Source organism: Urocitellus parryii, chromosome X (assembly GCF_045843805.1).
Source record: "Urocitellus parryii isolate mUroPar1 chromosome X, mUroPar1.hap1, whole genome shotgun sequence".
NCBI lineage: Eukaryota > Metazoa > Chordata > Mammalia > Rodentia > Sciuridae > Urocitellus > Urocitellus parryii.
The window spans coordinates 26272241-26295244 of NC_135547.1; the positions used below are offsets into that span (position 1 = coordinate 26272241).

Below are 23004 nucleotides of genomic sequence, written 5' to 3' on the forward strand. Positions count from 1 at the left end.
TTACTTTTCCAGTTACAGACTGACAAGGTAGTGCACATTTCTCTGACTACATTAATTAGAGAATTTATGACTTAATCTTTGTTTTCAAAACAGGATGCAATTCCAACAGAAAATAAGTTGTTTATCTTATGGAATTTTTAATCATTTTACATAACATTCTTTAAATGGCAACAAAGAATCCATGTTCAAATTTCCTTTTGAATGGGAAAAAAATATTTTTAACAAAAAAGGCATCTGCTTATGTCTGTCAGTGCTCCTTAAAAAAAAAAAAAAAAACTTATCTGTTGTTTCATTAATCTGGAAAGACAAATGGCCATGCATTTATTTTTATTTGATCATCCTTTTCCAACAAATGTCATGACTCAGATGTTCATATCAAAATCTTTGGAAAGTCACATCTCATATGCCTCTGTCTCGGTGAAACTAAATGTGAGTATGTGCTTTTGGAAGTGAATTTGCTAATTAGCGTCCTGAATTCATGGGACTTACATAGAGGCCCTTCACAGAAATTTGGAGCAAATATTTCCCGCCTCACATCTTCAAGTAGAATTAGAACTGGTGGGGCAAAATTTGTGGTAATCCATGATGAGGTTTTACCATCACTACTCCCCTTTTCCTGGCTCCCATTGACTGCAGAGAAATTTCCAGGGCCCTACTTTTCAAAGTGGGGTCTTTGCATCAGCAGCTTGGGCGTCACCTGGAGACTCATTTGAAATGCAAATTAGCTGGTCCTCCTCCACACCTCAATGGAACGAAAGCAGAAACTAGGGGGCAGGGTGGGGTGGGGCATAGCAATCTCTTAACCAGCCTTCCAGGTGAGTCTGCAGCAGCTGAGTTTGAGAACCACTGGTGTAGGTTAATGAAGGAAGTTGTGACTACAAACCTATATAAAATTCATTTCTTACAGCTTCAAGCTGACAGGTTCATTACCAGGTTGCTGTGGCAACAACTGCAGAGTAGGATTGAATAATGAGACATTGTGAAATTAAGAGGCATGAATATTAACCCATCCCCAAATTCTAAATCCCTAAGATTTATATTGGGCAAAATGGATTTTTACTTTCAGCCTTATGGCAAGGAGAAACATAGTTTGATAAGGTTTTATGTTTGATAAGTGAAAACCATGTGTATTTTTTTAAACATCATTCCTTTGGAATTTAGATAAGTTTTTATAGAAAAGTAGAGTTACATTTGAAGACATTCATCACAGAAATCATAACATTCTCAGCAGTGTTTTATAACCCTGAAGAGTTAACTTTTAATTAGATATTTTAATACATCATAATAGCTTTATTTGTCTATAATATTTGTTTTACAAAGCACAGTGCTGGGCACCTAGTGGTTATTAAATAAATATTAAAAACTTAAGCCGTTATTTGGCCATTTATGGTCATAGAAATAGTTATTATAACAAATATATTTGTATACTATATTCTTTTCTTTAATATATGGTCTAAGATTCAGCACTTTCTGTATTCAAAGAATTAAATTCATGTTACGGTTTGCATTTTATTGATATGTGCTAAGGATTAGATGCACCCAGTTAAGCTTCTTCCTGGCCAAATGACATACCCTGTCTCTGATGTCAGTCTGAGAAAATCCTATATAGTGTACTACATCTCCGGATTACCTTATCTAAGTAGTACATGGACATTTCGGATGATATGTCTTGGCATGTGGTCATTTTTCATTAACTTATTAGGGATTATTAAAGCATCTTTTCTCCTTTTTGACACCTTGCCATAATTGAATATAAAATTGACTATAAGACTGGATGCCTGATATTCATGTAGTAAGTTGATGGAGCTTCATTGGTGTCTAACAGAAATAATGCCCAGATATTTTAGGGGGAAAATGGGCTCTGTTGCCATCTGATGTGGTCTGTGTACAAATAGCATCTACATTTTGGACTATTTTTTTTTCCTCAACTATTAGAATGGAGGATTTGTTACATCATCTTTAAGATTATAAGCATTTTAAATTCTAAGATTTGGGGGAAAAGGAGGAAAACATCAAAATCATAAAGCACCACCAAAGTGCAATACATGACTGAATATTTTTTTATTTGGTAAAAGAATAAATTAAATAATAAGTAGTAAAAAGTAAAAAAAAACTTTGTTGGAGACTATGGGGAATAATATTAGGTACTTTGATTTTAGGATATTAAATGGGCATGTTTTAGGGAAAATATTTTAGATGAGTATATTTGAAGTTAATGTTTTCCCCTCAGAGTTTTCACATTGAATTATTTGTTCTTAAATCCAATGTATGGGAAATACTTAAAAAAGTAAATAACTTTAATATTTTAAGCATAGGTGTGCTCTATAGATCATTACTCTCTAGAAGAGGAATATCTTTAAAGGACAGCTCTCTACACTTTATACTTGTCTGCACTCACTTATTTCATTACATTTTGTGCAACCTAAAATTGTAGCTATAAAGCTATTTTGGGCATACTTTTTCCAGAACTTGTAAGAATCAACAGGAGCATAATTTTAAGCTACAGAAGTGCAAAATAAGCACAGAATCCTAGCTACCATAAATAAAAGGCCAGAATTCTAACTTTGCAAAAACTCATAATTATTAGCAATGGGGGAGGGGAAGTGTGAGCACCAAAAGTGGAGTTTTATGGGATATTTCTCCATACTTCTAAACTTTCCCCCTGAACTTTATTTCTTCTCAGAGATGGAATTCTGTGAAACCCCTCACACTTTGTGCTCTGGCTACCAGACAGACATGCACAGTGTTTCTCGGCATGGCTACCAGCTAGAGATGGGATCTGATGTGGACACAGAGACTGAAGGTGCAGCCTCACCTGATCATGCACTGAGAATGTGGATAAGAGGAATGAAATCAGAGCATAGCTCCTGTTTGTCCAGCCGGGCCAACTCTGCTTTGTCCTTGACTGACACTGACCACGAAAGGAAGTCTGATGGGGAAAATGGTAATAAAATCACTTACACCATTTAAGTAAAACACAAAGAGATTTGTTTTACCCTTTGTTTTGTTTTCCTTTCCTGTATCTTCCCATCTGTCATTTAACATGCAGAATGTGATTGCAAATTATTAGGGTCCCATGGACAAGGCATATCCCTAAGTATCTGGAAAGTAGATGTATTTATTTATAATGATAGACAAAATTCTTTTCATTTCTGGGGAACCCCTAGGGAAATAATCTCATTCGGTCAGCAATATTGTGCATGTCTTATTTATTGCTTGCTTTTATTTTCATCTTTATTTTCCAGTGCAATCCTAGTGGGATTTATTATAGAAAATACTCATTTTATGTATTTTGGCTTTATATCAATGTATGAACAATGAGATGAACAGTTGTATAGCAAGCATACTCTTTATATGTTTCCTATTTTGATTCAGATTAACCTGTTGAATGTGCAGATTGATTCAAATTAATCAGGTTAGGCTGAATGGTTTAAATAATAGATGATAAATTAACAGTAGTCATGTTCTAGGAAATAAGTACTGATGATATGATTATTATAATGTAATTATATACTATTTTCTTGTGATTTTTAGAAAAAGAAAAGTTTTATCTTTCTAATTTGTTGGGAAGGGGCTAACTTATTTCTACTCTTCTGTCTCTACCAACAACTAAAACACTTGCTTAAAAATCACATTAATTCTTACTGAACACATTAATCTGTTCATTGCTATTCAGTTTGTCCAAATTTCACATGTTTCCATCACCATGACTATGAAGCCTAGTCTGTTAGCAATGGCTAATTGCTATTTTCTTAGGTGGCAGAGGTAGCCAACTGTTCTGAACTGGCAGTTTCTTCTAGTCTATCCCTTTGTGCCTCCTTGAGCCCAACAGAGACACTGGACACAAGAATATAATCAGGAATATAATTTTCTAATAATAGTACATAACATTTCATGATATTACCAAATATCTTTGGGAACTTGACTTTTTATGATTATTTTCCTATATGTATGTATATAATGCTGAAATGAGAAGGGAACATATTGATATGTTTATGCACATTCATGTAAGTGAAAAAACATTAAGATGGAAGTTAGGAGACTTTGGAATGGTACCTATATTTTGGGGGCTTCATGTATTTTTCAAGAAAAACAGTGACCAATATTATATAAAATTGAGTGGTATTTGATCTCCTCTATTATCAAGACATCTTGTTCTCCTTCATTCCACTCCTGACATTGGAATTTATAGCAAATTCACTGGATTAAACCATTAAAATCCAAGAAAGACATTTCTACACTGTATTCTCCCATACTTCTACTTCTGTAAGACCCGTAGTATGAGGATACTTTTAGGGTGATAAAAATATTCTAGAATTAGATATTGGTGATGGTTGCATAACCCCATGAAAATACTGCAAACTACCGAATTGCATGCTTTAAAAGGGAGGTATTATAGTATGTGAAGTATAGTTCAATAAAGCTTTTTATTTTAAAAAAAATCACTGAAAAAGGTTAAGGTTGAAGATTGAAAAGTCCCAGATGATTTGGACAAGGATTAATTAGTAAAATGTTTGCTATTACAGGTTTCAAATTCTCTCCAGTTTGTTGTGACATGGAGGCTCAAGCTGGGTCTACTCAAGGCAAGTGTTTGCAAATATTTGACTACAAATTGTTTTTACCTCACCCCATCCCTGACACCCATCCCCTCAAAGGGGAACCCTGTTCTTCTGACAAACAACACAATGAACTTGGTAAAATTAGCCCAGTGTCAGTTTTTGTTTTGTTTTCCTCTGTTATCAATTAATGGAAGCATACCTAGCAGGACATGGATTTCATCTATTTGTTTTTACATAGTCATTTTTCAGCAAGGAGGGCATTATTATTTTTACTTTTGCCTTTATTGTGCTCATTGGGTTTTGACCCCCTTTTTAAAAAATATTTTTTAGTTGTCAATGGACCTTCATTTTATGTTTTTATATGTGGTACTAAGAATTGAACCCAGTACTTCATACTGGCTAGGCAAGCGCTCTGCCTCTAAGCCACAACCCCAGCCCGGGTTTGGCCCCTTTGGAGAAGAATACTGAAAGCAACTTTTATGAGTGATTTTGTTGACTTAATCTGTATTGAGCCGTTTTCAAACATTTTACAGTTAAGGTCCTCATATCTAACCACAGTGATTCAAACACAGAAGACAGATATATAGGGTTTATAACAGTACTTGTAACATACAAGTATGATATGGATACTTATTATTTTTGTATCAGCATTTCAAAATTATTCATATCATTATTAATATCAGTGAGGATATGAAATGAGATAACTCATTTTATCTTCATGACTACTCTGTGAAATAGATCTATTATCAACCCTATTTCACACATAAGGAAGTGTTAAAACAACAATTCAAAAAGAAGCTAGCCATTTTTTCTTCCTTGTATCACGTATGTATATAATATGAACTTAAACAACTCTCCTCTGCTTACATTAGAGTTCTGAATGTCTTATTCTGTTATTACTATTTTCTTTTTTTTAAAAGGGGGGGGGAGAGGGGGAGGGAGAGAGAGAGAGAGAGAGAGAGAGAGAGAAAGAGAGAATATATATATTGTAGATGGACATAACACAATGCCTTTATTTATTTTTTTTTTATGTGGTGCTGAGAATTGAACCCAGGTCCCGCCCATGCTAGGCGAACGCTCTACCACTGAGCCACAATCCCAGCCCACTATTTTCTTTTTTTAAGCATATAAAGCAGGGTTTATTTAAAAAGGAGTACTTCTTATTAAATAATAAATAATAATAAATAATACTTCTTATTAAAAAGGAGACTTCTCCTGGGAGGGAGAAGGGGGCCATAGCTGGTATCCTGGTATCCCTAGAAGCAGGAGTGTTCTGCCTTTTTTTTTAAAAAAAGAGAGAGTGAGAGAATTTTTTTAATATTTATTTTTTAGTTATTGGCAGACACAACATCTTTGGCATGCCAGGCGAGCGCACTACCCCTTGAGCCACATCCCCAGCCTGGTGTTCTTTTTAATAAGTCCTATGCTTCCCTTGTACTCCTGGTCTCTTGCCCCTTATCTCTCTCCTTCCTGATTACATGAGTAGGCTCAGGAAATGCTCAGTGGGATGGCCAAAAGGTGGGAAACAGGTGGGTTGGAGGGGCCAGGGAGGAGAGATCAGGGCAGGAAGGGTGCATAATTAACAACTCCCTGCAGAGAGGGACAATTCCTGGGACGGGTTACCTTAGCAACTGGTTGGAGCAGGGGCAAGTTATCTTGATAAAGGTGGAAGAAGGGCTCTGTCTCTATTTTCAAAAAGAATAGTATAATTTGGGATTTTCCTTTCCTCTACTGTGGAGTAGAGGAAGGGAATCAAGGGGGATGGGTGAAGAATGGCAAAAGGGAAAACCAGTGGAATGAATCTGACATACCTTACCTTTCCAGTTTATATATATGAAAATGTCACAATGAGTCTTACCTTTATGCATATCCACAAGGCATTGATTTTAAAGATTATAAAGAAATAGAAAAATCAGTAGAGGTAAAGAAACAGGGAAAGGGAACAGTGGGGGGGGGAAGAGGGAAAAGAAAAGGGAAGTATTAGGGTCTGAAATATTATATAATACTAGAGATATATGAAAGTTAAACAATATACAATCGCCAACCTTAAGGAACTTTTCTGATGTTTGTCCTTGGATAGATAAATAAAGCTTTCCAAGTCTCAGTTTCCTAGTCTGTCAAGTGGAGGAAATACCTATTCAAATTTTGGGCTGCTGGTGGTTATGTATGTATCCCAGCAACTCAGGAGGCCTAGAAAAGGGGATCACAAATTCAAAGCCAGCCTCAGCAACTTAGCAAGGCCCTAGGCAAATTAGTGAATCCCTGTCTTTAAATAAATAAATAAATAAATAAAAGGACTAGGGATGTGGCTCAATGGTGAAGCACCTCTGGGTTCAATCTCTAGTACAAAAAAATTTTAAGTTTTGGGGGTTTTGTGAAGAGTATGGATGTATAGCATTTTATGGTATGTCTATTATTAACTAAATGTTTAATAATAAATGTCATTTGTGGTTTTATCTATCACTGTACATTTACTATGCACATATTATCAAATTGGATAGGTGCTATAGCGTAACATTTCTGTTATCTATCAAGGATTAAACAGACATGAATTGTACCTTCTGAAACATCTGGTGTCCTAGGAAACTCTCTAGTCTAGCAGAATTCATCTTACTTTCTGCTTATTTCAAACTAGGTAAAAATCCTTGGACTTGTCTTAGATTAAACAATATATCATTTCAACAGCCAGCAATCTTGTTCTGAGAGGACTGTGATAGGAAATTCACTGAAGTACTTCAGACCTGTTAGGGTTAATTCCTGCTATTATAATTCCTACTGTCATTGTAGTAGTCCTTAAAGTAGAGCTGGGATTTCAACTATTCAGAAGCCCTGTTGATTTCCATGCTTATTGGGCAGTTGTGCTCCCTATGTACTGCTCAGGAACTTTACAGGTTACAGGAATATCTGGTGCAATCCCATCACAGCTAAGAAATCCATTAGTACTGCTCCCCATTGTTTCTTTACTGCATGCCACAGAACCCTGGTAATATAGCATGTGCTACCAATAAACACCATACCATCATAGCCATGCATATGCTGTTCTCAGACCCTAAATTGCTTCAAGGGAACAGCTGGAGTTGTGAAAAAATGGCCAAACTAACACCTGGGGTTTTTGAATGACACATGATAGTTATACCCAAATGAGGAGTTATTCCTTCTGATATTTGACCATATGGGGCCATTCATGTACATTTAGTGGAGGAAATTTGTTTATTTGTTTTAGTTTTCTTTCCTTTGCTTTTTGTTTTCCCTTGGTAATGTAAGTTATACAGGACACTTCCATAGCAGTGATAACAGTTCCTGAGGAACTATCTGAATGTCAAAGGAAGTGTGTGAAACAATGCAATGACTTGGTAATAGCTTTGGCAGGAGCCCTGCCATATAACTACATCCTGATGGCTCTGTTGGACCCATTAGGCATGTATGAGACAGTGCAGTTGACTCTGTAACAGCTCTTTTGGAGATGTTACACTATCAGAGGAAGTGCATAAGTCATTGGGATTACTTTACATGTGGGTGAGACACTTCTGTGGTGAATGTTATGTTTTTACAATTGAAAACCACTTTGATGACATTGAACTTCAAGGTATTATCATGGTAGATATAACAAAGTCATATTTTTTCAGTAGGTAATTTTAACTAGTATTTTTAGTGTTAAAGTATTAGCTGATGGTTAAAAATTACAATAATTGAAAACAAGTATAAACTGGAAAAGTGAAATATCCTTCTCCCTACCTTTCAAGTGTCATTTTTGAAAGACAGCTAGTGTTAACAGTGTACAAATGGGATCACATGCTACAGAAAAACCAACAACATTTTCCAGTTCAGATATCTTGGATATATCCCCATATCTGTAACACAGATCTACCCCATTAATTTTAACGTATGGAATTTTGTTTATGTATATGCCATTTTTGAGGTACTGGGGATTGAACCTAGAAGCATTTTCCACTGAGTTATTTTCCCCCTTTTTTTATATTTTTTAAAATTTTGAGACAGGGTTTCACTAAATTGCTGAGGCTGACTTTGAACTTACAATCTTTTTGTCTCAGCTTCCTGAGTTGCTGGGATTATAGGCATGTACCAATGTGGCCAATTGTATCAAATTTTTTTTTATTTAGTCATTTCCTCTTGGTGCACAACTAGTTTTCCAGTGTTTGATCTTAAAAGTAGTACTATATTTAATATCCTTGTATACATCTTTTTGCACACTTCTTGAATAATTTCTTAGTACTAAAAATGATGGGCAAAAGATATATGCGTGTTTAATCTTTTTTTGTATATAATATCAAATTTCCACCTTAAAAGAGCACTACCTACTAACACTATATGAAGAGTATCTGTTTTCCTATATTTTTACCAACACTGGCAATGACAAAAAAAGATTTCTAATACCCAATCTGCTAGATGAAATATGAGAGCTCTTTATGGTATTATTTTGTATTTATTTATGAATGAGTTTGGGCATTTTTATATGCAATGGCCCATTTGCATCTCTTCTCTGAATTGCCTGTTGACATCCTTTGCCCAGCTTTCTACTTATAATCAATAAGAAAAATTTCAACAACAAAATAGGAAAAAAAAGTGGATATAGGCCATAGAAAAGGAAATGAGAGTGTTTCTTGAACATATGAAAAAAATGTTTAACCTTACTTCTAAGAGAAATTACTATTAAAATTATAATACATTATCATTTATCACCTATAATCTTGGCAGTAATAAAATTTTGATAATGTGCTTTTTTGAAAACTGTGCATAAAACATTGTTTAAAGGAGTATAAGTACAATCTCTATTAAAGAAAATTTAACAATACTTAGGAAAAAAATGTTCTCCTTTGACCCAAAAATTTCAATTCTTGAAATTTATCCTATAGATATTGAATGAGCACTTAATGATATGTATGGGGGGGTCACTGTGGCATTGTTGAGATATCAAAAAATCAGAGACACCAATCAAAATGTTTGTCAATAGGAAGAGATTTGAATAATTTATGGTTTATTCATGCAGTGGAGTGTTCTGCAGCTTTAAAAATAATGAGACATATATGTTAGGAGGAAAGTTGGAGATGGCTCAGGTAGAATTGCACAAGGTAGTACTACTCCATTGACACTCTATTTTTGAGTTTATAATATTTTATTACCTAAACTAGGTGATGAGGTATATAGGTAACTATATTATTGCTCTTTATACTCATTTATGATGTCTAAAATGTTGTTTAATAAATTTAGCAAACAAAATGAGACAACTATATATGTATTGAAGTAGAACAAATTTGAGATGCATCATTAAACAAAAAACATAGGGTTTGAATCATTACATAAAAGAGTGGATATTTGTCTGTGATCCAGCATAAGAAATACATTTTATTGTAACCAAGTTCACAATAAATGTATGAATAAAAATCAGAAACAAAAATTTAACAATACGCCAGCCTTTTTATGAACTATATGCTGTGACATATTCTATTCTATTCATTTCTTTATAATGTTAATTATGAGCCAATAAATTAATTGTAACTCACTAATATGTCACAATCTGCACTTTTAAAACCATGATATCTACTATATTACTTTATGTGTGATGTTTAATGAAACTGTATGCACACATGTTTTTATATGCATAGATTTTTTTCTGGAAGTATTCACAGTAAAATGAATAATTTTAAGTGAATTTGTGGAGAAGAATTAGATGATTGTGAGACAGAAGTCAGAGGGAGTTTTATTAAAAATCTATGTGATTTTTTTTGTTCCTTTTGAACTTACTTAGTACCATATGCTATGTATTTTATTTTATTCATTAATTTTATTAATTTATTTTATTTAACATAATTTTTAAAAATAAGTGAAGTAAAAATGATGTCACAGAATAATGAATCCAATTCATCTGTTTTCTGGACCAGTTTTTAAGTAGCCAATAATTGCTGCTTACAGAGCTCTTTCAAATGTTTGAAGATAAATTTAAGAAATAAAAATCTTCTATAAAAAATAACAGAACAAGGTTATAAAATAGTACCTTTAGGGCAATTCCCATCTTTAGCTCTTGATTTCTTTCTTTGACATAGTTGTGTGTGTGTGTGTGTGTGTGTGTGTGTGTGTGTGTGTGTATGTGTATTTTAAGGGTCCGGCGAAGCGTTGGAGGAAGAGACCACAAGAGACTGGCTTCATGCCATAAGCAGGAGGGAGTTTATTTAGGATCCAATTCAGCGCGTTGAGGCTCAAGGCTCACTCAGGAAGGGAGAGCGGCCCAGAGCCCAGAGCAGAGGTCAAGCAGAGCTTAAGTACACTTTTTGGGGAGGGCGGGGGGCTTTGCATACATCAGAACAAATCATCATGAGGCGCGGGAAAATTGAACAACAACTCTGAGACGTGATTAGTACATTCATTGGCGGGAACAGTCTGGGCAGGGGTGATTGGTCACTTCTAAGCGGGGTACACATTCAAACTGATTGGTTTTGGGGCCTGGATACCTACGTGACAAACTACACAGAGTCCCAGGTTATTAGACAACCAGGGAGTCAGTGGGGATATTTACTGGGCAGTTCGGGTATTGTCCTAACAGAGGATTTTAACAATACCTGGTCCTTCACTTTTTAACTCAGGCCTTGCAGCTTAGAAACTTTACAATGCCCGTTCTTTTACACTTTAACTCAGGCTTTGCAGTTTATTTTTTTATTTATTTATTTTTTTTTGAGAGAATTTTTTTTTTTTTAATATTTATTTTTTAGTTCTCGGCAGACACAACATCTTTGTTGGTATGTGGTGCTGAGGATCGAACCCGGGCCGCACGCATGCCAGGCGAGCGCGCTACCGCTTGAGCCACATCCCCAGCCCCAGGCTTTGCAGTTTAGAATCAGCTTAGAAATTTTACCCTTACAGTATGAGAGAGAGAGAGAGAGAGAGAGAGAGAGAGAGAGAGAGAGAGAGAGAGAGAGATCCTTTTGAAAATAAAGTGGAAAACAAACCTATTAGATAACATACTAGGTGATATTGTGATGGTTAAGCCTGCTCATTTTGATTATCCTCCCAAAGTTAGAGGGCCATACGTAGAAGGGAAACAATCATTTATTTAAAAAGCTCTGTTTAGTGATCAAGTTTCTGTCTTACAGAGGATGTAAGGCATGGATGTATTGTTATCCAGCAGACAAGCAGTTGTGTGTTTCTAAGTTATCTGCCAAAATTAACAGGTGTAAAATAAAAAGGTAGCTGAAAATTTCAAGCCTTTCATTTAATATATACCATACCATTTTCCTTTGAAACCAAAAACATATATGTGTCATTTTACAATTTTAGCATTATACACATAATGGTGTTTCCATAAACAAGTGACTGTCATACTAAGTGGTTGATTTTAAATAACATTTCCTTATTCACCAATGCCATACATTAATTTTCTTCAATGTTATGGCCACTGTCATCTGGAATTTTTCCTTAAATTGTTTTTGTTTATTTTGATGTTTCTGAGTGCAAAACTAGATTTTTTTACACAACTTATTGTTTAATTGTTCCTTGACAGATTTATATTTGCTCAAATAATTTTTCTAAAGCTTGAGAGATTGTGTGGCCTAACAAGAAATCTATATAATTGTTTAATCCTTTTACCATGAGAAAATTGACAGCATTGTGAAATAAATCAAAAATTGCTTTTCTACTTCATGTTTTAAATACTTGATTACTGCTGTTAAAAAAGGACCAAAACAAAAAGTATAAGTCTTGTGGAGTTACCCTTTTCCCTGAAGAACTTGTGTGTTCTCTATACTTGCTTCACATGGCTTCTAGGATTCAAAGTTCTCTTCATTTCCCTCTTATCTCACTGATGATTCTTTTTTTAAAAAAATTATTTGTTATTTTTAGTTATACATGACAGTATAATGTGTTTTGACATATCATACATACATGGAGTGTAACTTTCCATTCTTGTGGTTGTACATGATTTGTAGTTACACAGGTCGTGTATTCATGAATGAATATAGGAAAGTTATATCCAATTCATTCTACTGTCTTTCCCATTTCTATCTCCCCTGCTTCTTCCTTTCCCCCTTGTCCATCTCATGAACCTCCATTCCTCCCCACAGCTCACCACCTATTGTGAGTCAGTATCTGCATAACAGAGAGAACATTCAGCCTTGGTTTTTTGGAATTGACTTATTTCTTTAGGCATGATAGTCTCCAGTTCTGTGTACTTACCAGCAAATACCATAATTTTATTCTTCTTTATAGCTGAGTAATAATCCATTGTGTATATATACCACATTTCCTTTATCCATTCATGTGTTGCAGAGCACCTAAGTTGGTTCCATAGCTTAGCTATTGTAAATTCAGCTTCTGTCAACATTGGTGTGACTGTGTCCCTGTAGTATGCTGTTTTTAAGTCCTTTGGGTATAAACTAAGGAGTGGGATAGCTGGGTCAATTGGTCATTCCATTCCAAATTTTCTGAGGAATCTCCATACTGCTTTCCAGAGCGGTTGCACCAATTTGCAGTCCCACCAGCAATGTATGAATGTAACTTTTCCCCTACATCCTTGTCAACATTTAGTATTTCTTGTATTCTTGATAATTGCCATTCTGACTGGAGTGAGATGAAATCTCAGTGTAGTTCTAATTTGCATTTCTCTAATTGCTAGAGATATTGAACATTTTTTTTTTTTTTTAAGAGTAGAAAAAAGATCATTTATTTTAAAGATGCCTATTTATTTAAAAGGCAACATGTATTCTTTTTTTTTTTTTTTTTTATTTATTTATTTATTTTTTTATTGTTGGTCATTCAAAACATTACATAGTTCCTCATACATCATATTTCACAGTTTGATTCAAATGAGTTATGAACTCCCAATTTTATCCCGTATACAGATTGCTGTATCACATCAGTTACCCTTCCATTGATTGACATATTGCCTTTCTAGTGTCTGATGTATTCTGCTGTCTGTATTATTCTCTACTATCCCCCCTCCCCTCCCCTCCCCTCCCCTTTTCTCTCTCTACCCCTTCTACTGTAAATCACTTCTTCCATTTGAATTATCTTGTCTTACCCCTCCTTTCCTCTTATATGTCATTTTGTATAACCCTGAGGATCGCCTTCCATTTCCATGCGATTCCCCTTCTCGTTTCCTTTCCCTCCCACCTCTCAACCCCGTTAATGAAAATCTTCGTCTCAAGCTCTTCGTCCCTACCCTGTCCTTGTTTCCTCCCCTTATATCAGAGGAGTCATTTGGTATTTGTTTTTTAAAGATTGACTAGCTTCACTTAGCATAATCTGCTCTAATGCCATCCATTTCCCTCCAAATTCTATGATTTTATCATTTTTAAATGCAGAGTAATACTCCATTGTGTATAAATGCCACATTTTTTTAATCCATTCATCTATTGAAGGGCATCTAGGCTGATTCCACAATCTTGCTATCGTGAATTGTGCTGCTATGAACATCGATGTAGCAGTGTCCCTGTAGCATGCTCTTATTAGGTCTTTAGGGAATAGACCGAGAAGGGGAATAGCTGGATCAAATGGTGGTTCCATTCCCAGCTTTCCAAGAAATCTCCATACTGCTTTCCAAATTGGCTGCACCAATTTGCAGTCCCACCAGCAATGAACAAGAGTGCCCTTTTCCCCACATCCTCTCCAGCACTTATTGTTGTTTGACTTCCTAATGGCTGCCAATCTTACTGGAGTGAGATGGTATCTTAGGGTAGTTTTGATTTGCATTTCTCTGACTGCTAGCGATGGTGAGCATTTTTTCATGTACTTATTGATTGATTGTATGTCCTCTTCTGAGAAGTGTCTGTTCAGGTCCTTTGCCCATTTATTGATTGGGTTACTTGTTGTCTTATTGTCTAATTTTTTGAGTTCTTTGTATATTCTGGTTATTAGGGCTCTATCTGAAGTGTGTGGAGTAAAGATTTGTTCCCAGGATGTAGGCTCCCTGTTTATCTCTCTTATTGTTTCTTTTGCTGAGAAAAAACTTTTTAGTTTGAGTAAGTCCCATTTGTTGATTCTAGTTGTTAACTCTTGCGCTATGGGTGTCCTATTGAGGAATTTGGAGCCTGCTCCCACAGTATGTAGATCATAACCAACTTTTTCTTCTATCAGATGCCGTGTCTCTGATTTAATATCAAGCTCCTTGATCCATTTTGAGTTAACTTTTGTGCAAGGCGAGAGATAGGGATTCAGATTCATTTTGATGCAAATGGATTTCCAGTTTTCCCAGCACCATTTGTTGAAGATGCTATCCTTCCTCCATTGCATGCTTTTAGCCCCTTTATCAAATATAAGATAGTTGTAGTTTTGTGGATTGGTTACTGTGTCCTCTATTCTATACCATTGGTCCACCCGCCTGTTTTGGTACCAGTACCATGCTGTTTTCGTTACTATTGCTCTGTAGTATAGTTTGAAGTCTGGTATCGCTATACCGCCTGATTCACACTTCCTGCTTAGTATTGTTTTTGCTATTCTGGGTCTTTTATTATTCCATATGAATTTCATGATTCTTTTATCTATTTCTACAAGAAATGCAGCTGGGATTTTGATTGGCATTGCATTGAACTTATAGAGAACTTTTGGTAATATCGCCATTTTGATGATGTTGGATCTGCCTATCCATGAGCAGGGTATATTTTTCCATCTTCTAAGGTCTTCTTCTATGTCTTTCTTTAGGGTTTTGTAATTTTCATTGTATAAATCTTTCACCTCTTTTGTTAGGTTGATTCCCAAGTATTTTATTTTTTGGGGGGATATTGTGAATGGAGTAGTTGTCCTCATTTCCGTTTCAGAGGATTTGTCGCTGATATACAGGAATGCCTTTGATTTATGCGTGTTGATTTTATATCCTGCCACTTTGCTGAATTCATTTATTAGCTCTAATAGCTTCTCTGTAGACCCTTTTGGGTCTGCTAGGTATAGAATCATATCATCTGCAAATAGTGATAATTTAAGTTCTTCTTTTCCAATTTTTATCCCTTTAATTTCTTTCGTCTGTCTAATTGCTCTTGCCAGTGTTTCGAGGACTATGTTGAACAGAAGTGGTGAGAGAGGGCATCCCTGTCTTGTACCAGATCTTAGAGGGAATGCCTTCAATTTTTCTCCATTCAGAATGATGCTGGCCTGTGGCTTATCATATATTGCTTTTACAATGTTGAGGTATGATCCTGTTATCCCTAATTTTTCTAGAGTTTTGAACATAAAGGGATGCTGTACTTTGTCGAATGCTTTTTCTGCGTCTATCGAGACTATCATATGGTTCTTATTTTTTAGTCTATTGATGTGGTGGATAACATTTATTGATTTCCGTATATTGAACCAGCCTTGCATCCCATGGATGAATCCTACTTGATCATGGTGTATAATTTTTTTGATATGTATTTGAATCCGGTTCGCCAGAATTTTATTGAGAATTTTTGCGTCAAGGTTCATTAGAGATATTGGTCTGTAGTTTTCTTTCTTTGAAGTGTCTTTGTCTGGTTTCGGAATCAGGGTGATGTTGGCCTCGTAGAATGAATTTGGAAGTTCTCCCTCTTTTTCTATTTCCTGAAATAGCTTGAAAAGTATTGGTGTTAGTTCCTCTTTAATGGTTTTGTAAAACTCTGCTGTATACCCATCCGGTCCTGGGCTTTTCTTAGTTGGTAGTCTTTTGATGGTTTCTTCTATTTCTTCTATTGTTATTGGTCTGTTTAGGTTGTCTATATCCTCCTGGTTCAATCTGGGCAGATCGTAAGACTTAAGGAATTTATCTATGCCTTCACTATCTTCTATTTTATTGGAGTATAAGGCTTCAAAATAGTCTCTGATTATCTTCTGTATTTCTGAAGTGTCTGTTGTGATATTGCCTTTTTCATCCCGTATGCTAGTAATCTGGGTTCTCTCTCTTCTTCTCTTCGTTAGCATGGCTAAGGGTCTGTCAATTTTATTTATTTTTTCAAAGAACCAGCTTTTAGTTTTGTCAATTTTTTCAATTGTTTCTTTTGTTTCAATTTCATTAATTTCAGCTCTGATTTTGATTATTTCTTGCCTTCTACTTCTTTTGCTGTTGTTTTGCTCCTCTTTTTCTAGGATTTTGAGATGAAGTATGAGATCATTTATTTGTTGTTTTTTTCTTTTTTTGAGGAATGAACTCCAAGCAATGAATTTTCCTCTTAGGACTGCTTTCAATGTGTCCCATAGATTCCGATATGTTGTGTCCGTGTTTTCATTTAACTCTAGGAATTTTTTAATTTCCTCCTTGATGTCTTCAATAACCCATATGTCACTCAGCAACCTGTTGTTCATTCTCCAAGTGATGCTTGATTTTTCCTTTCTTCTTTTATCATTGATTTTCAGTTTCATTCCATTATGATCAGATAAGATGCATGGTATTATCTCTACCCCTTTATATTGTCTAAGAGTTGCCCTGTGACATAATATATGGTCTATTTTTGAGAAGGTTCCATGTGCTGCTGAAAAAAAAGTGTAACTACTTGATGTTGGGTGGTAAAGTCTATATATGTCAATTAAGTCTAGGTTATTAATTGTGTTGTTGAGTTCTATAGTTTCCTTGTTTAACTTTTGTTTGGAAGATCTGTCCAGTGGTGAGAGAGGTGTGTTGAAGTCTCCCATGATTACTGTATGGTGGTCTATCAGACTCTTGAACTTGAGAAGAGTTTGCTGGATGAACACCGCTGCACCATTATTTGGGGCATATATATTTATGATTGTTATGTCTTGTTGGTTTATGGTTCCCTTGAGCAGTATGAAGTGTCCTTCTTTATCCCTTTTGATTAGCTTTGGCTTGAAATCTATTTTATTAGATATGAGTATGGACACGCCTGCTTGTTTCCGCTGTCCATATGAGTGGTATGATTTTTCCCAACCTTTCACCTTCAGTCTATGGATATCTTTTTCTATCAGATGCGTCTCCTGTAGACAGCATATTGTTGGGTCTTGTTTTGTGATCCATTCTACTAGCCTGTGTCTCTTAATTGGTGAGTTTAAGCCATTGACATTTAGGGTTATTATTGAGATATGGTTTGTACTTCTATCCATATTTGTTTGTTAATGTTACTAAACCTGATTTGTTATCCTCTTTGACTACTTTCCCCCCTTTACTGTCCTACCTCCCATTGTTGGTTTTCAATGTTATTTTCCATTTCCTCTTCCTGCAATGTTTTGCCAAGGATTTTTTGAAGAGATGGTTTTCTAGCTGCGAATTCTTTTAACTTTTGTTTATCATGGAAGGTTTTAATTTCATCTTCTAACCTGAAGCTTAATTTTGCCGGATACACGATTCTTGGTTGGAACCCATTTTCTTTCAGTGTTTGAAATATGTTATTCCAGGATCTTCTAGCTTTCAGAGTCTGTGTTGAGAGATCAGCTGTTATCCTGATTGGTTTACCCCTAAATGTAATCTGCTTCCTTTCCCTTGTAGCTTTTAAAATTCTTTCCTTATTCTGTATGTTGGACATCTTCACTATAATGTGTCTAGGTGTGGATCTCTTATGGTTTTGTACATTCGGCGTCCTGTAGGCTTCTAGGATTTGGGATTCTGTCTCATTCTTCAAGTCTGGGAAGTTTTCTCGTATTATTTCATTGAATAGGCTGTGTATTCCTCTGGTTTGGAGCTCTGTGCCTTCCTGTATCCCAATGACTCTTAAATTTGGTCTTTTGATATTGTCCCATATTTCTTGGATGTTCTGTTCATGGTTTCTTAGCAGACTTGCTGAGCTGTCTATGTTCTTTTCCAGTTGAAATACTTTGTCTTCATTGTCTGATGTTCTCTCTTCTAAGTGATCTACTCTGCTGGTAGTATTCTCAATTGAGTTTTTAAGTTGGTTTATTTTTTCCTGCAATTCTAGTATTTCTATTTGTTTGTTTTTTATTTCCTCTATCTCCCTGTGAAATTGATCTTTTACTTCCTGGATTTGTTTGTCAATGTGATCTTTCATTATCTGATTTTGCTGTCTCATGTCTTCCTTGAGACTCCAGATCATCTGAAGCATGTATATCCTGATCTCTCTATCTGACATTCCATCTGTTGCACCTATTACCTCTTCTAAAGTTGAGTTGACCTGCATTGCCTGTGGTCCTTTCTTTCCTTGTCGTTTCATACTGCTGGCGTTTCTTTCTGCTTGGTGAAACTGTTGTGTTTTGAAATTTTCCCTCTATTTATTTATATTGCTCTTGTATAGTTGAATAATCACCCTTGCAGGGCATTTAGTGGCTGTGATCCTCCTCCAATTGGTGTGATCCGTCTACCACGCTGGGAGGCCCTAGGTCTGCTCTGCTGGTCGGTCAAAGGTCCGCCTACCCAGCAGGTACGAGGGGCACCTCTATCACTCCGCAGGTTGCTGGGCCTAACCTCCCGATGGGTCAAAGGTTCCCCTAGCTTGCAGGGGGCTGCTCCCGGAGCGAGAGCTAGGCCTCCCGGGGGAGCCCGGATGGTGGAGGCCGACTGCCGGTTCAGGCGGGGTGGGCCAAGCCGCACTGGGTGCCGGCGGCTTGCAAACGCGGCTGGTATCAGCAGGACTTAACTCCTGCACCCGCTGCGGGGGCACCTTTATCGCCGAGTAGCTGCGGTCGCGTGGTTGGGACCCGGGCGGGTGGGGCCGCTTCTCCCAGGGCGAGAGCTGGGCCTCCCGGGGGAGCCCGGATGGCGGAGGACTGCCGGTTCAGGCGGGGCGGGCCAAGCCGCTCCGGGATCCCGCGGGTTGCAAAGGTGGCTGGCGTCTGCAGGACTTAACTTCTGCACCCGCCGCCGGTTCGGGCGGGGCGGGCCAAGCCGCTCAGGGTTCCCGCGAGTTGCAAAGGTGGCTGGCGTCTGCAGGACTTAACTTCTGCACCCACCACGAGGGCACCTTTATTGCCGAGTAGCTGTGGCTGCCTGGTTAGGAACCGGGCGGGTGGGGCCGCTTTTCCCTGGGCGACAGCTAGGCCTCCCGGGGGAGCCCGTATGGTGGAGGACTGCCGGTTCGGGCGGGGCTGGCCAAGCCGCTCAGGGATCCCGCGGGTTGCAAAGGCGGTTGGCGTCTGCAGGACTTAACTTCTGCACCCGCCGCCGCTTGGGCAGGGCGGGCCAAGCCGCTCAGGGTTCCCGCGGGTTGCAAAGGCGGCTGGCGTCTGCAGGATTTAACTTCTGCACCCGCCACGTGGGCACCTTTATTGCCGAGTAGCTGTGGCTGCCTGGTTAGGAACCGGGCCGGTGGGGCCGCTTTTCCCAGGGCGAGAGTTAGGCCTCCCGGGGGAGCCTGTATGTCGGAGGACTGCCGGTTCCGGCGGGGCGGGCCAAGCCACTCAGGGATCCCGCGGGTTGCAAAGGTGGCTGGCGTCTGCAGGACTTAACTTCTGCACCCACCAGGAGGGCACCTTTATCTCCAAGTAGCTGAGGCCACCTGGTTAGAAACTGGGCGGGTGGGGCCGCTTCTCCCGGGGCGAAAGCTAGGCCTCCCGGGGGAGCCCGTATGGCGGAGGACTGCCGGTTCGGGCGGGGCGGGCCAAGCCGCCCAGGGATCCCGCGGGTTGCAAAGGTGGCTGGCGTCTGCAGGACTTAACTTCTGCACCCGCCACGTGGGCACCTTTATTGCCGAGTAGCTGTGGCTGCCTGGTTAGGAACCGGGCGGGTGGGGCCGCTTTTCCCAGGGCGAGAGCTAGGCCTCCCGGGGGAGCCTGTATGTCGGAGGACTGCCGGTTCCGGCGGGGCGGGCCAAGCCACTCAGGGATCCCGCGGGTTGCAAAGGTGGCTGGCGTCTGCAGGACTTAACTTCTGCACCCACCACGAGGGCACCTTTATCTCCAAGTAGCTGAGGCCACCTGGTTAGAAACCGGGCGGGTGGGGCCGCTTCTCCCGGGGCGAGAGCTAGGCCTCCCGGGGGAGCCCGTATGGTGGAGGACTGCCGGTTCGGGCGGGGCGGGCCAAGCCGCCCAGGGATCCCGCGGGTTGCAAAGGCGGTTGGCGTCCGCAGGACTTAACTTCTGCACCCGCCGGTTCGGGCGGGGCGGGCTAAGCCGCTCAGGGTTCCCGCGGGTTGCAAAGGCGGCTGGCGTCTACAGGACTTAACTTCTGCACTCGCCACGTGGGCACCTTTATCGCTGAGTAGCTGTGGCTGCCAGGTTAGGAAGCGGGCGGGTGGGGCCGCTTCTCCCAGGGCGAGAGCTAGGCCTCCCGGGGGAGCCCGTATGGCGGAGGACTGCCGGTTCGGGCGGGGCGGGCCAAGCCACTCAGGGTTCCCGGGGGTTGCAAAGGTGGCTGGCGTCTACAGGACTTAACTTCTGCACCCGCCACGTGGGCACCTTTATCGCTGAGTAGCTGTGGCTGCCAGGTTAGGAAGCGGGCGGGTGGGGCCGCTTCTCCCAGGGCGAGAGCTAGGCCTCCAGGGGGAGCCGCCTGCCGGAGCGGCTGATGGTTGGGGGACTAGACCTCTGTGCCCGCGTGGCCTTCCAAGATCCACTTCTCTGGGGCAACCTGTCACTTCGAGTAAACCTACCAGTTCACGGCAGCTCTCCTCTTAAGGAAGTTATGGTAGAAGTTCCTCCGTAGCTAGGCTGCAGCTGTTTCGATGAGTCTTTCATATCCCGTTAAAGTGGAGACGTTGGAGACGCTGCTTCCTCGCCGGCCGCCATGTTCGATATTGAACATTTTTTCATATATTTTTGGACCATTTGTATTTCTTCTGTAAAGTATCTGGTCAGTTTCTTTACTCATTTATTGATTAGATTATTTGTTTTTTTGGTGTTAAGTTTTTTGAGTATTTTATATATCCTGGAGATTAATACTCTATCAGAGGTGCAGGTGGCAAAGATTTTCTCCCATTTTGTAGGCTCTCTCTCTTCACATTCTTGATTGTTTCCTTTGCTGTGAAGAAGTATTTAGTATGATACCACCCCATTTCTTGATTCTTGATTTTACTTCTTATGCTTTAGGAGTCTGGTAGAAGAAGTCAGTTCCTAAGCCAACATAAAGGAAATTTGGGCCTAATTTTTCTTCTAGTAGGCACTGGGTCTCTGGTCTAATGCATAGGTCTTTTATCCATTTTGAATTGAGTTTTGTGCAGAGTGAGAGATGGGGGTTCAATTTCATTTTGCTACATATGGTTTTCTAGTTTTCCCAGCATCATTTGTTGAAGAAGTTATGTTTTCTCCAATGTATGTTTATGGTGCCTTTGTCTAGTATGAGATAGTTGTATTTATGTGGGTTTGTCTCTGTGTCTTCTGTTCTGTTCCATTGGTCTTCTTGTCTGTTTTTGTTCCAATACCATTCCATTTTTGATACTGTAGCTCTGTAGTATAATTTAAGGTCTGGTATTGTGTTGCTTCATGCTTCACTTTTCTCACCAAGGAATGCTTTGGCTATTCTGGGCTTCTTATTTTCCCAAATGAATTTCATGACTGATTTTTCTATTTTTATGAAGAACATCACTGGGATTTTAACAGGAATTACATTCAATCTGTATAGTGCTTTTGGTAGTAATGCCATTTTGACAATATTAATTCTGCCTATCCAAGAACATGGGAGATCTTTCCATCTTCTAAGGTCTTCTTCAAGTTTTTTTCTTGAGTATTCTGTAGTTTTTACTATAGAGGTGTTTCACCTCTTTTGTTAGATTAATTCCCAAGTATGTTTTTGAGGCTTTTATGAATGGGATAGTTTTCCTAATTTCTCTTTTAATTGGTTCACCTCTGATCTACAAACACAACTGATTTATGGGTGTTAATTATGTATCCTGTTACTTTGCTGAATTTATTTGTGAGTTCTAGAAGTTTTCTGGTGGAGTTTTTTGGTTCTTTTAAATATACAGTCACATTGTCAACAAACATGGATAGTTTGAGTTGTTCTTTTCATATTCTATCCCTTTAATTTTATTTTTCTAATTACTCTGGCTAGAGTTTCCAGGACTGTTTTGAACAGAGGTCGTGAAAGCAGAATTCCCTGTGTTGTTTCAGTTTTTAGTGGAAATGCTTTCATTTTTTCTCCATTTAAAATGATGTTGACCTTCGGTTTAGCATATATAGTTTTTACAATGTTGAGGTATGTTCCTACTATCCCTAGTTTTCCTAGTGTTTTGAACATGAAGGGTTGCTGTATCGTGTCAAATGCTTTTTTCTGCATCTATTGAGATAATCATGATTCTTTAAGTCTATTGATGTGATGAATTATGTTTATTGATTTCTGAATGTTGAACCAAACTTGCATCCCTGGGATGAATCCCACTTGATCATGTTGCACTATCTTTTTAATGTCATCAGTGACATCTAATGCTATTTGCTGATTCTTCCTATTCTCTATGAACTTTGAACATTGGTATATCCGAGGGCTCATGTCTTTACCCGTGAATCTTCAAATTTATACTCACTCACTTAGTGATCTCATATGGTTTTGAGGCTGAAACACTATCTTATATCTTGAATAACTCCCAAGTTTACTTATCAACCAAAACCTTATTTCCAACATCCATTTTCAACTACTGCTCAAAATTTTACTTGAATTTTA

The 23004-nt window shown here is 38.5% G+C and overlaps 1 protein-coding gene across 3 annotated transcripts in view; it reads left to right on the forward strand.

Moving 5' to 3' along the window:
- Positions 1 to 23004, forward strand: part of Tenm1 (teneurin transmembrane protein 1) — a 556980-nt gene that overhangs the window by 66167 nt on the left and 467809 nt on the right. For all 3 annotated transcript variants that reach the window (XM_077793578.1, XM_077793579.1, XM_077793580.1), the window contains exons 2-3: positions 2684 to 2944; positions 4527 to 4583. In XM_077793578.1, coding sequence (XP_077649704.1) covers positions 2684 to 2944; positions 4527 to 4583 — 318 coding nt within the window. The remainder of the gene's footprint in view (positions 1 to 2683; positions 2945 to 4526; positions 4584 to 23004) is intronic.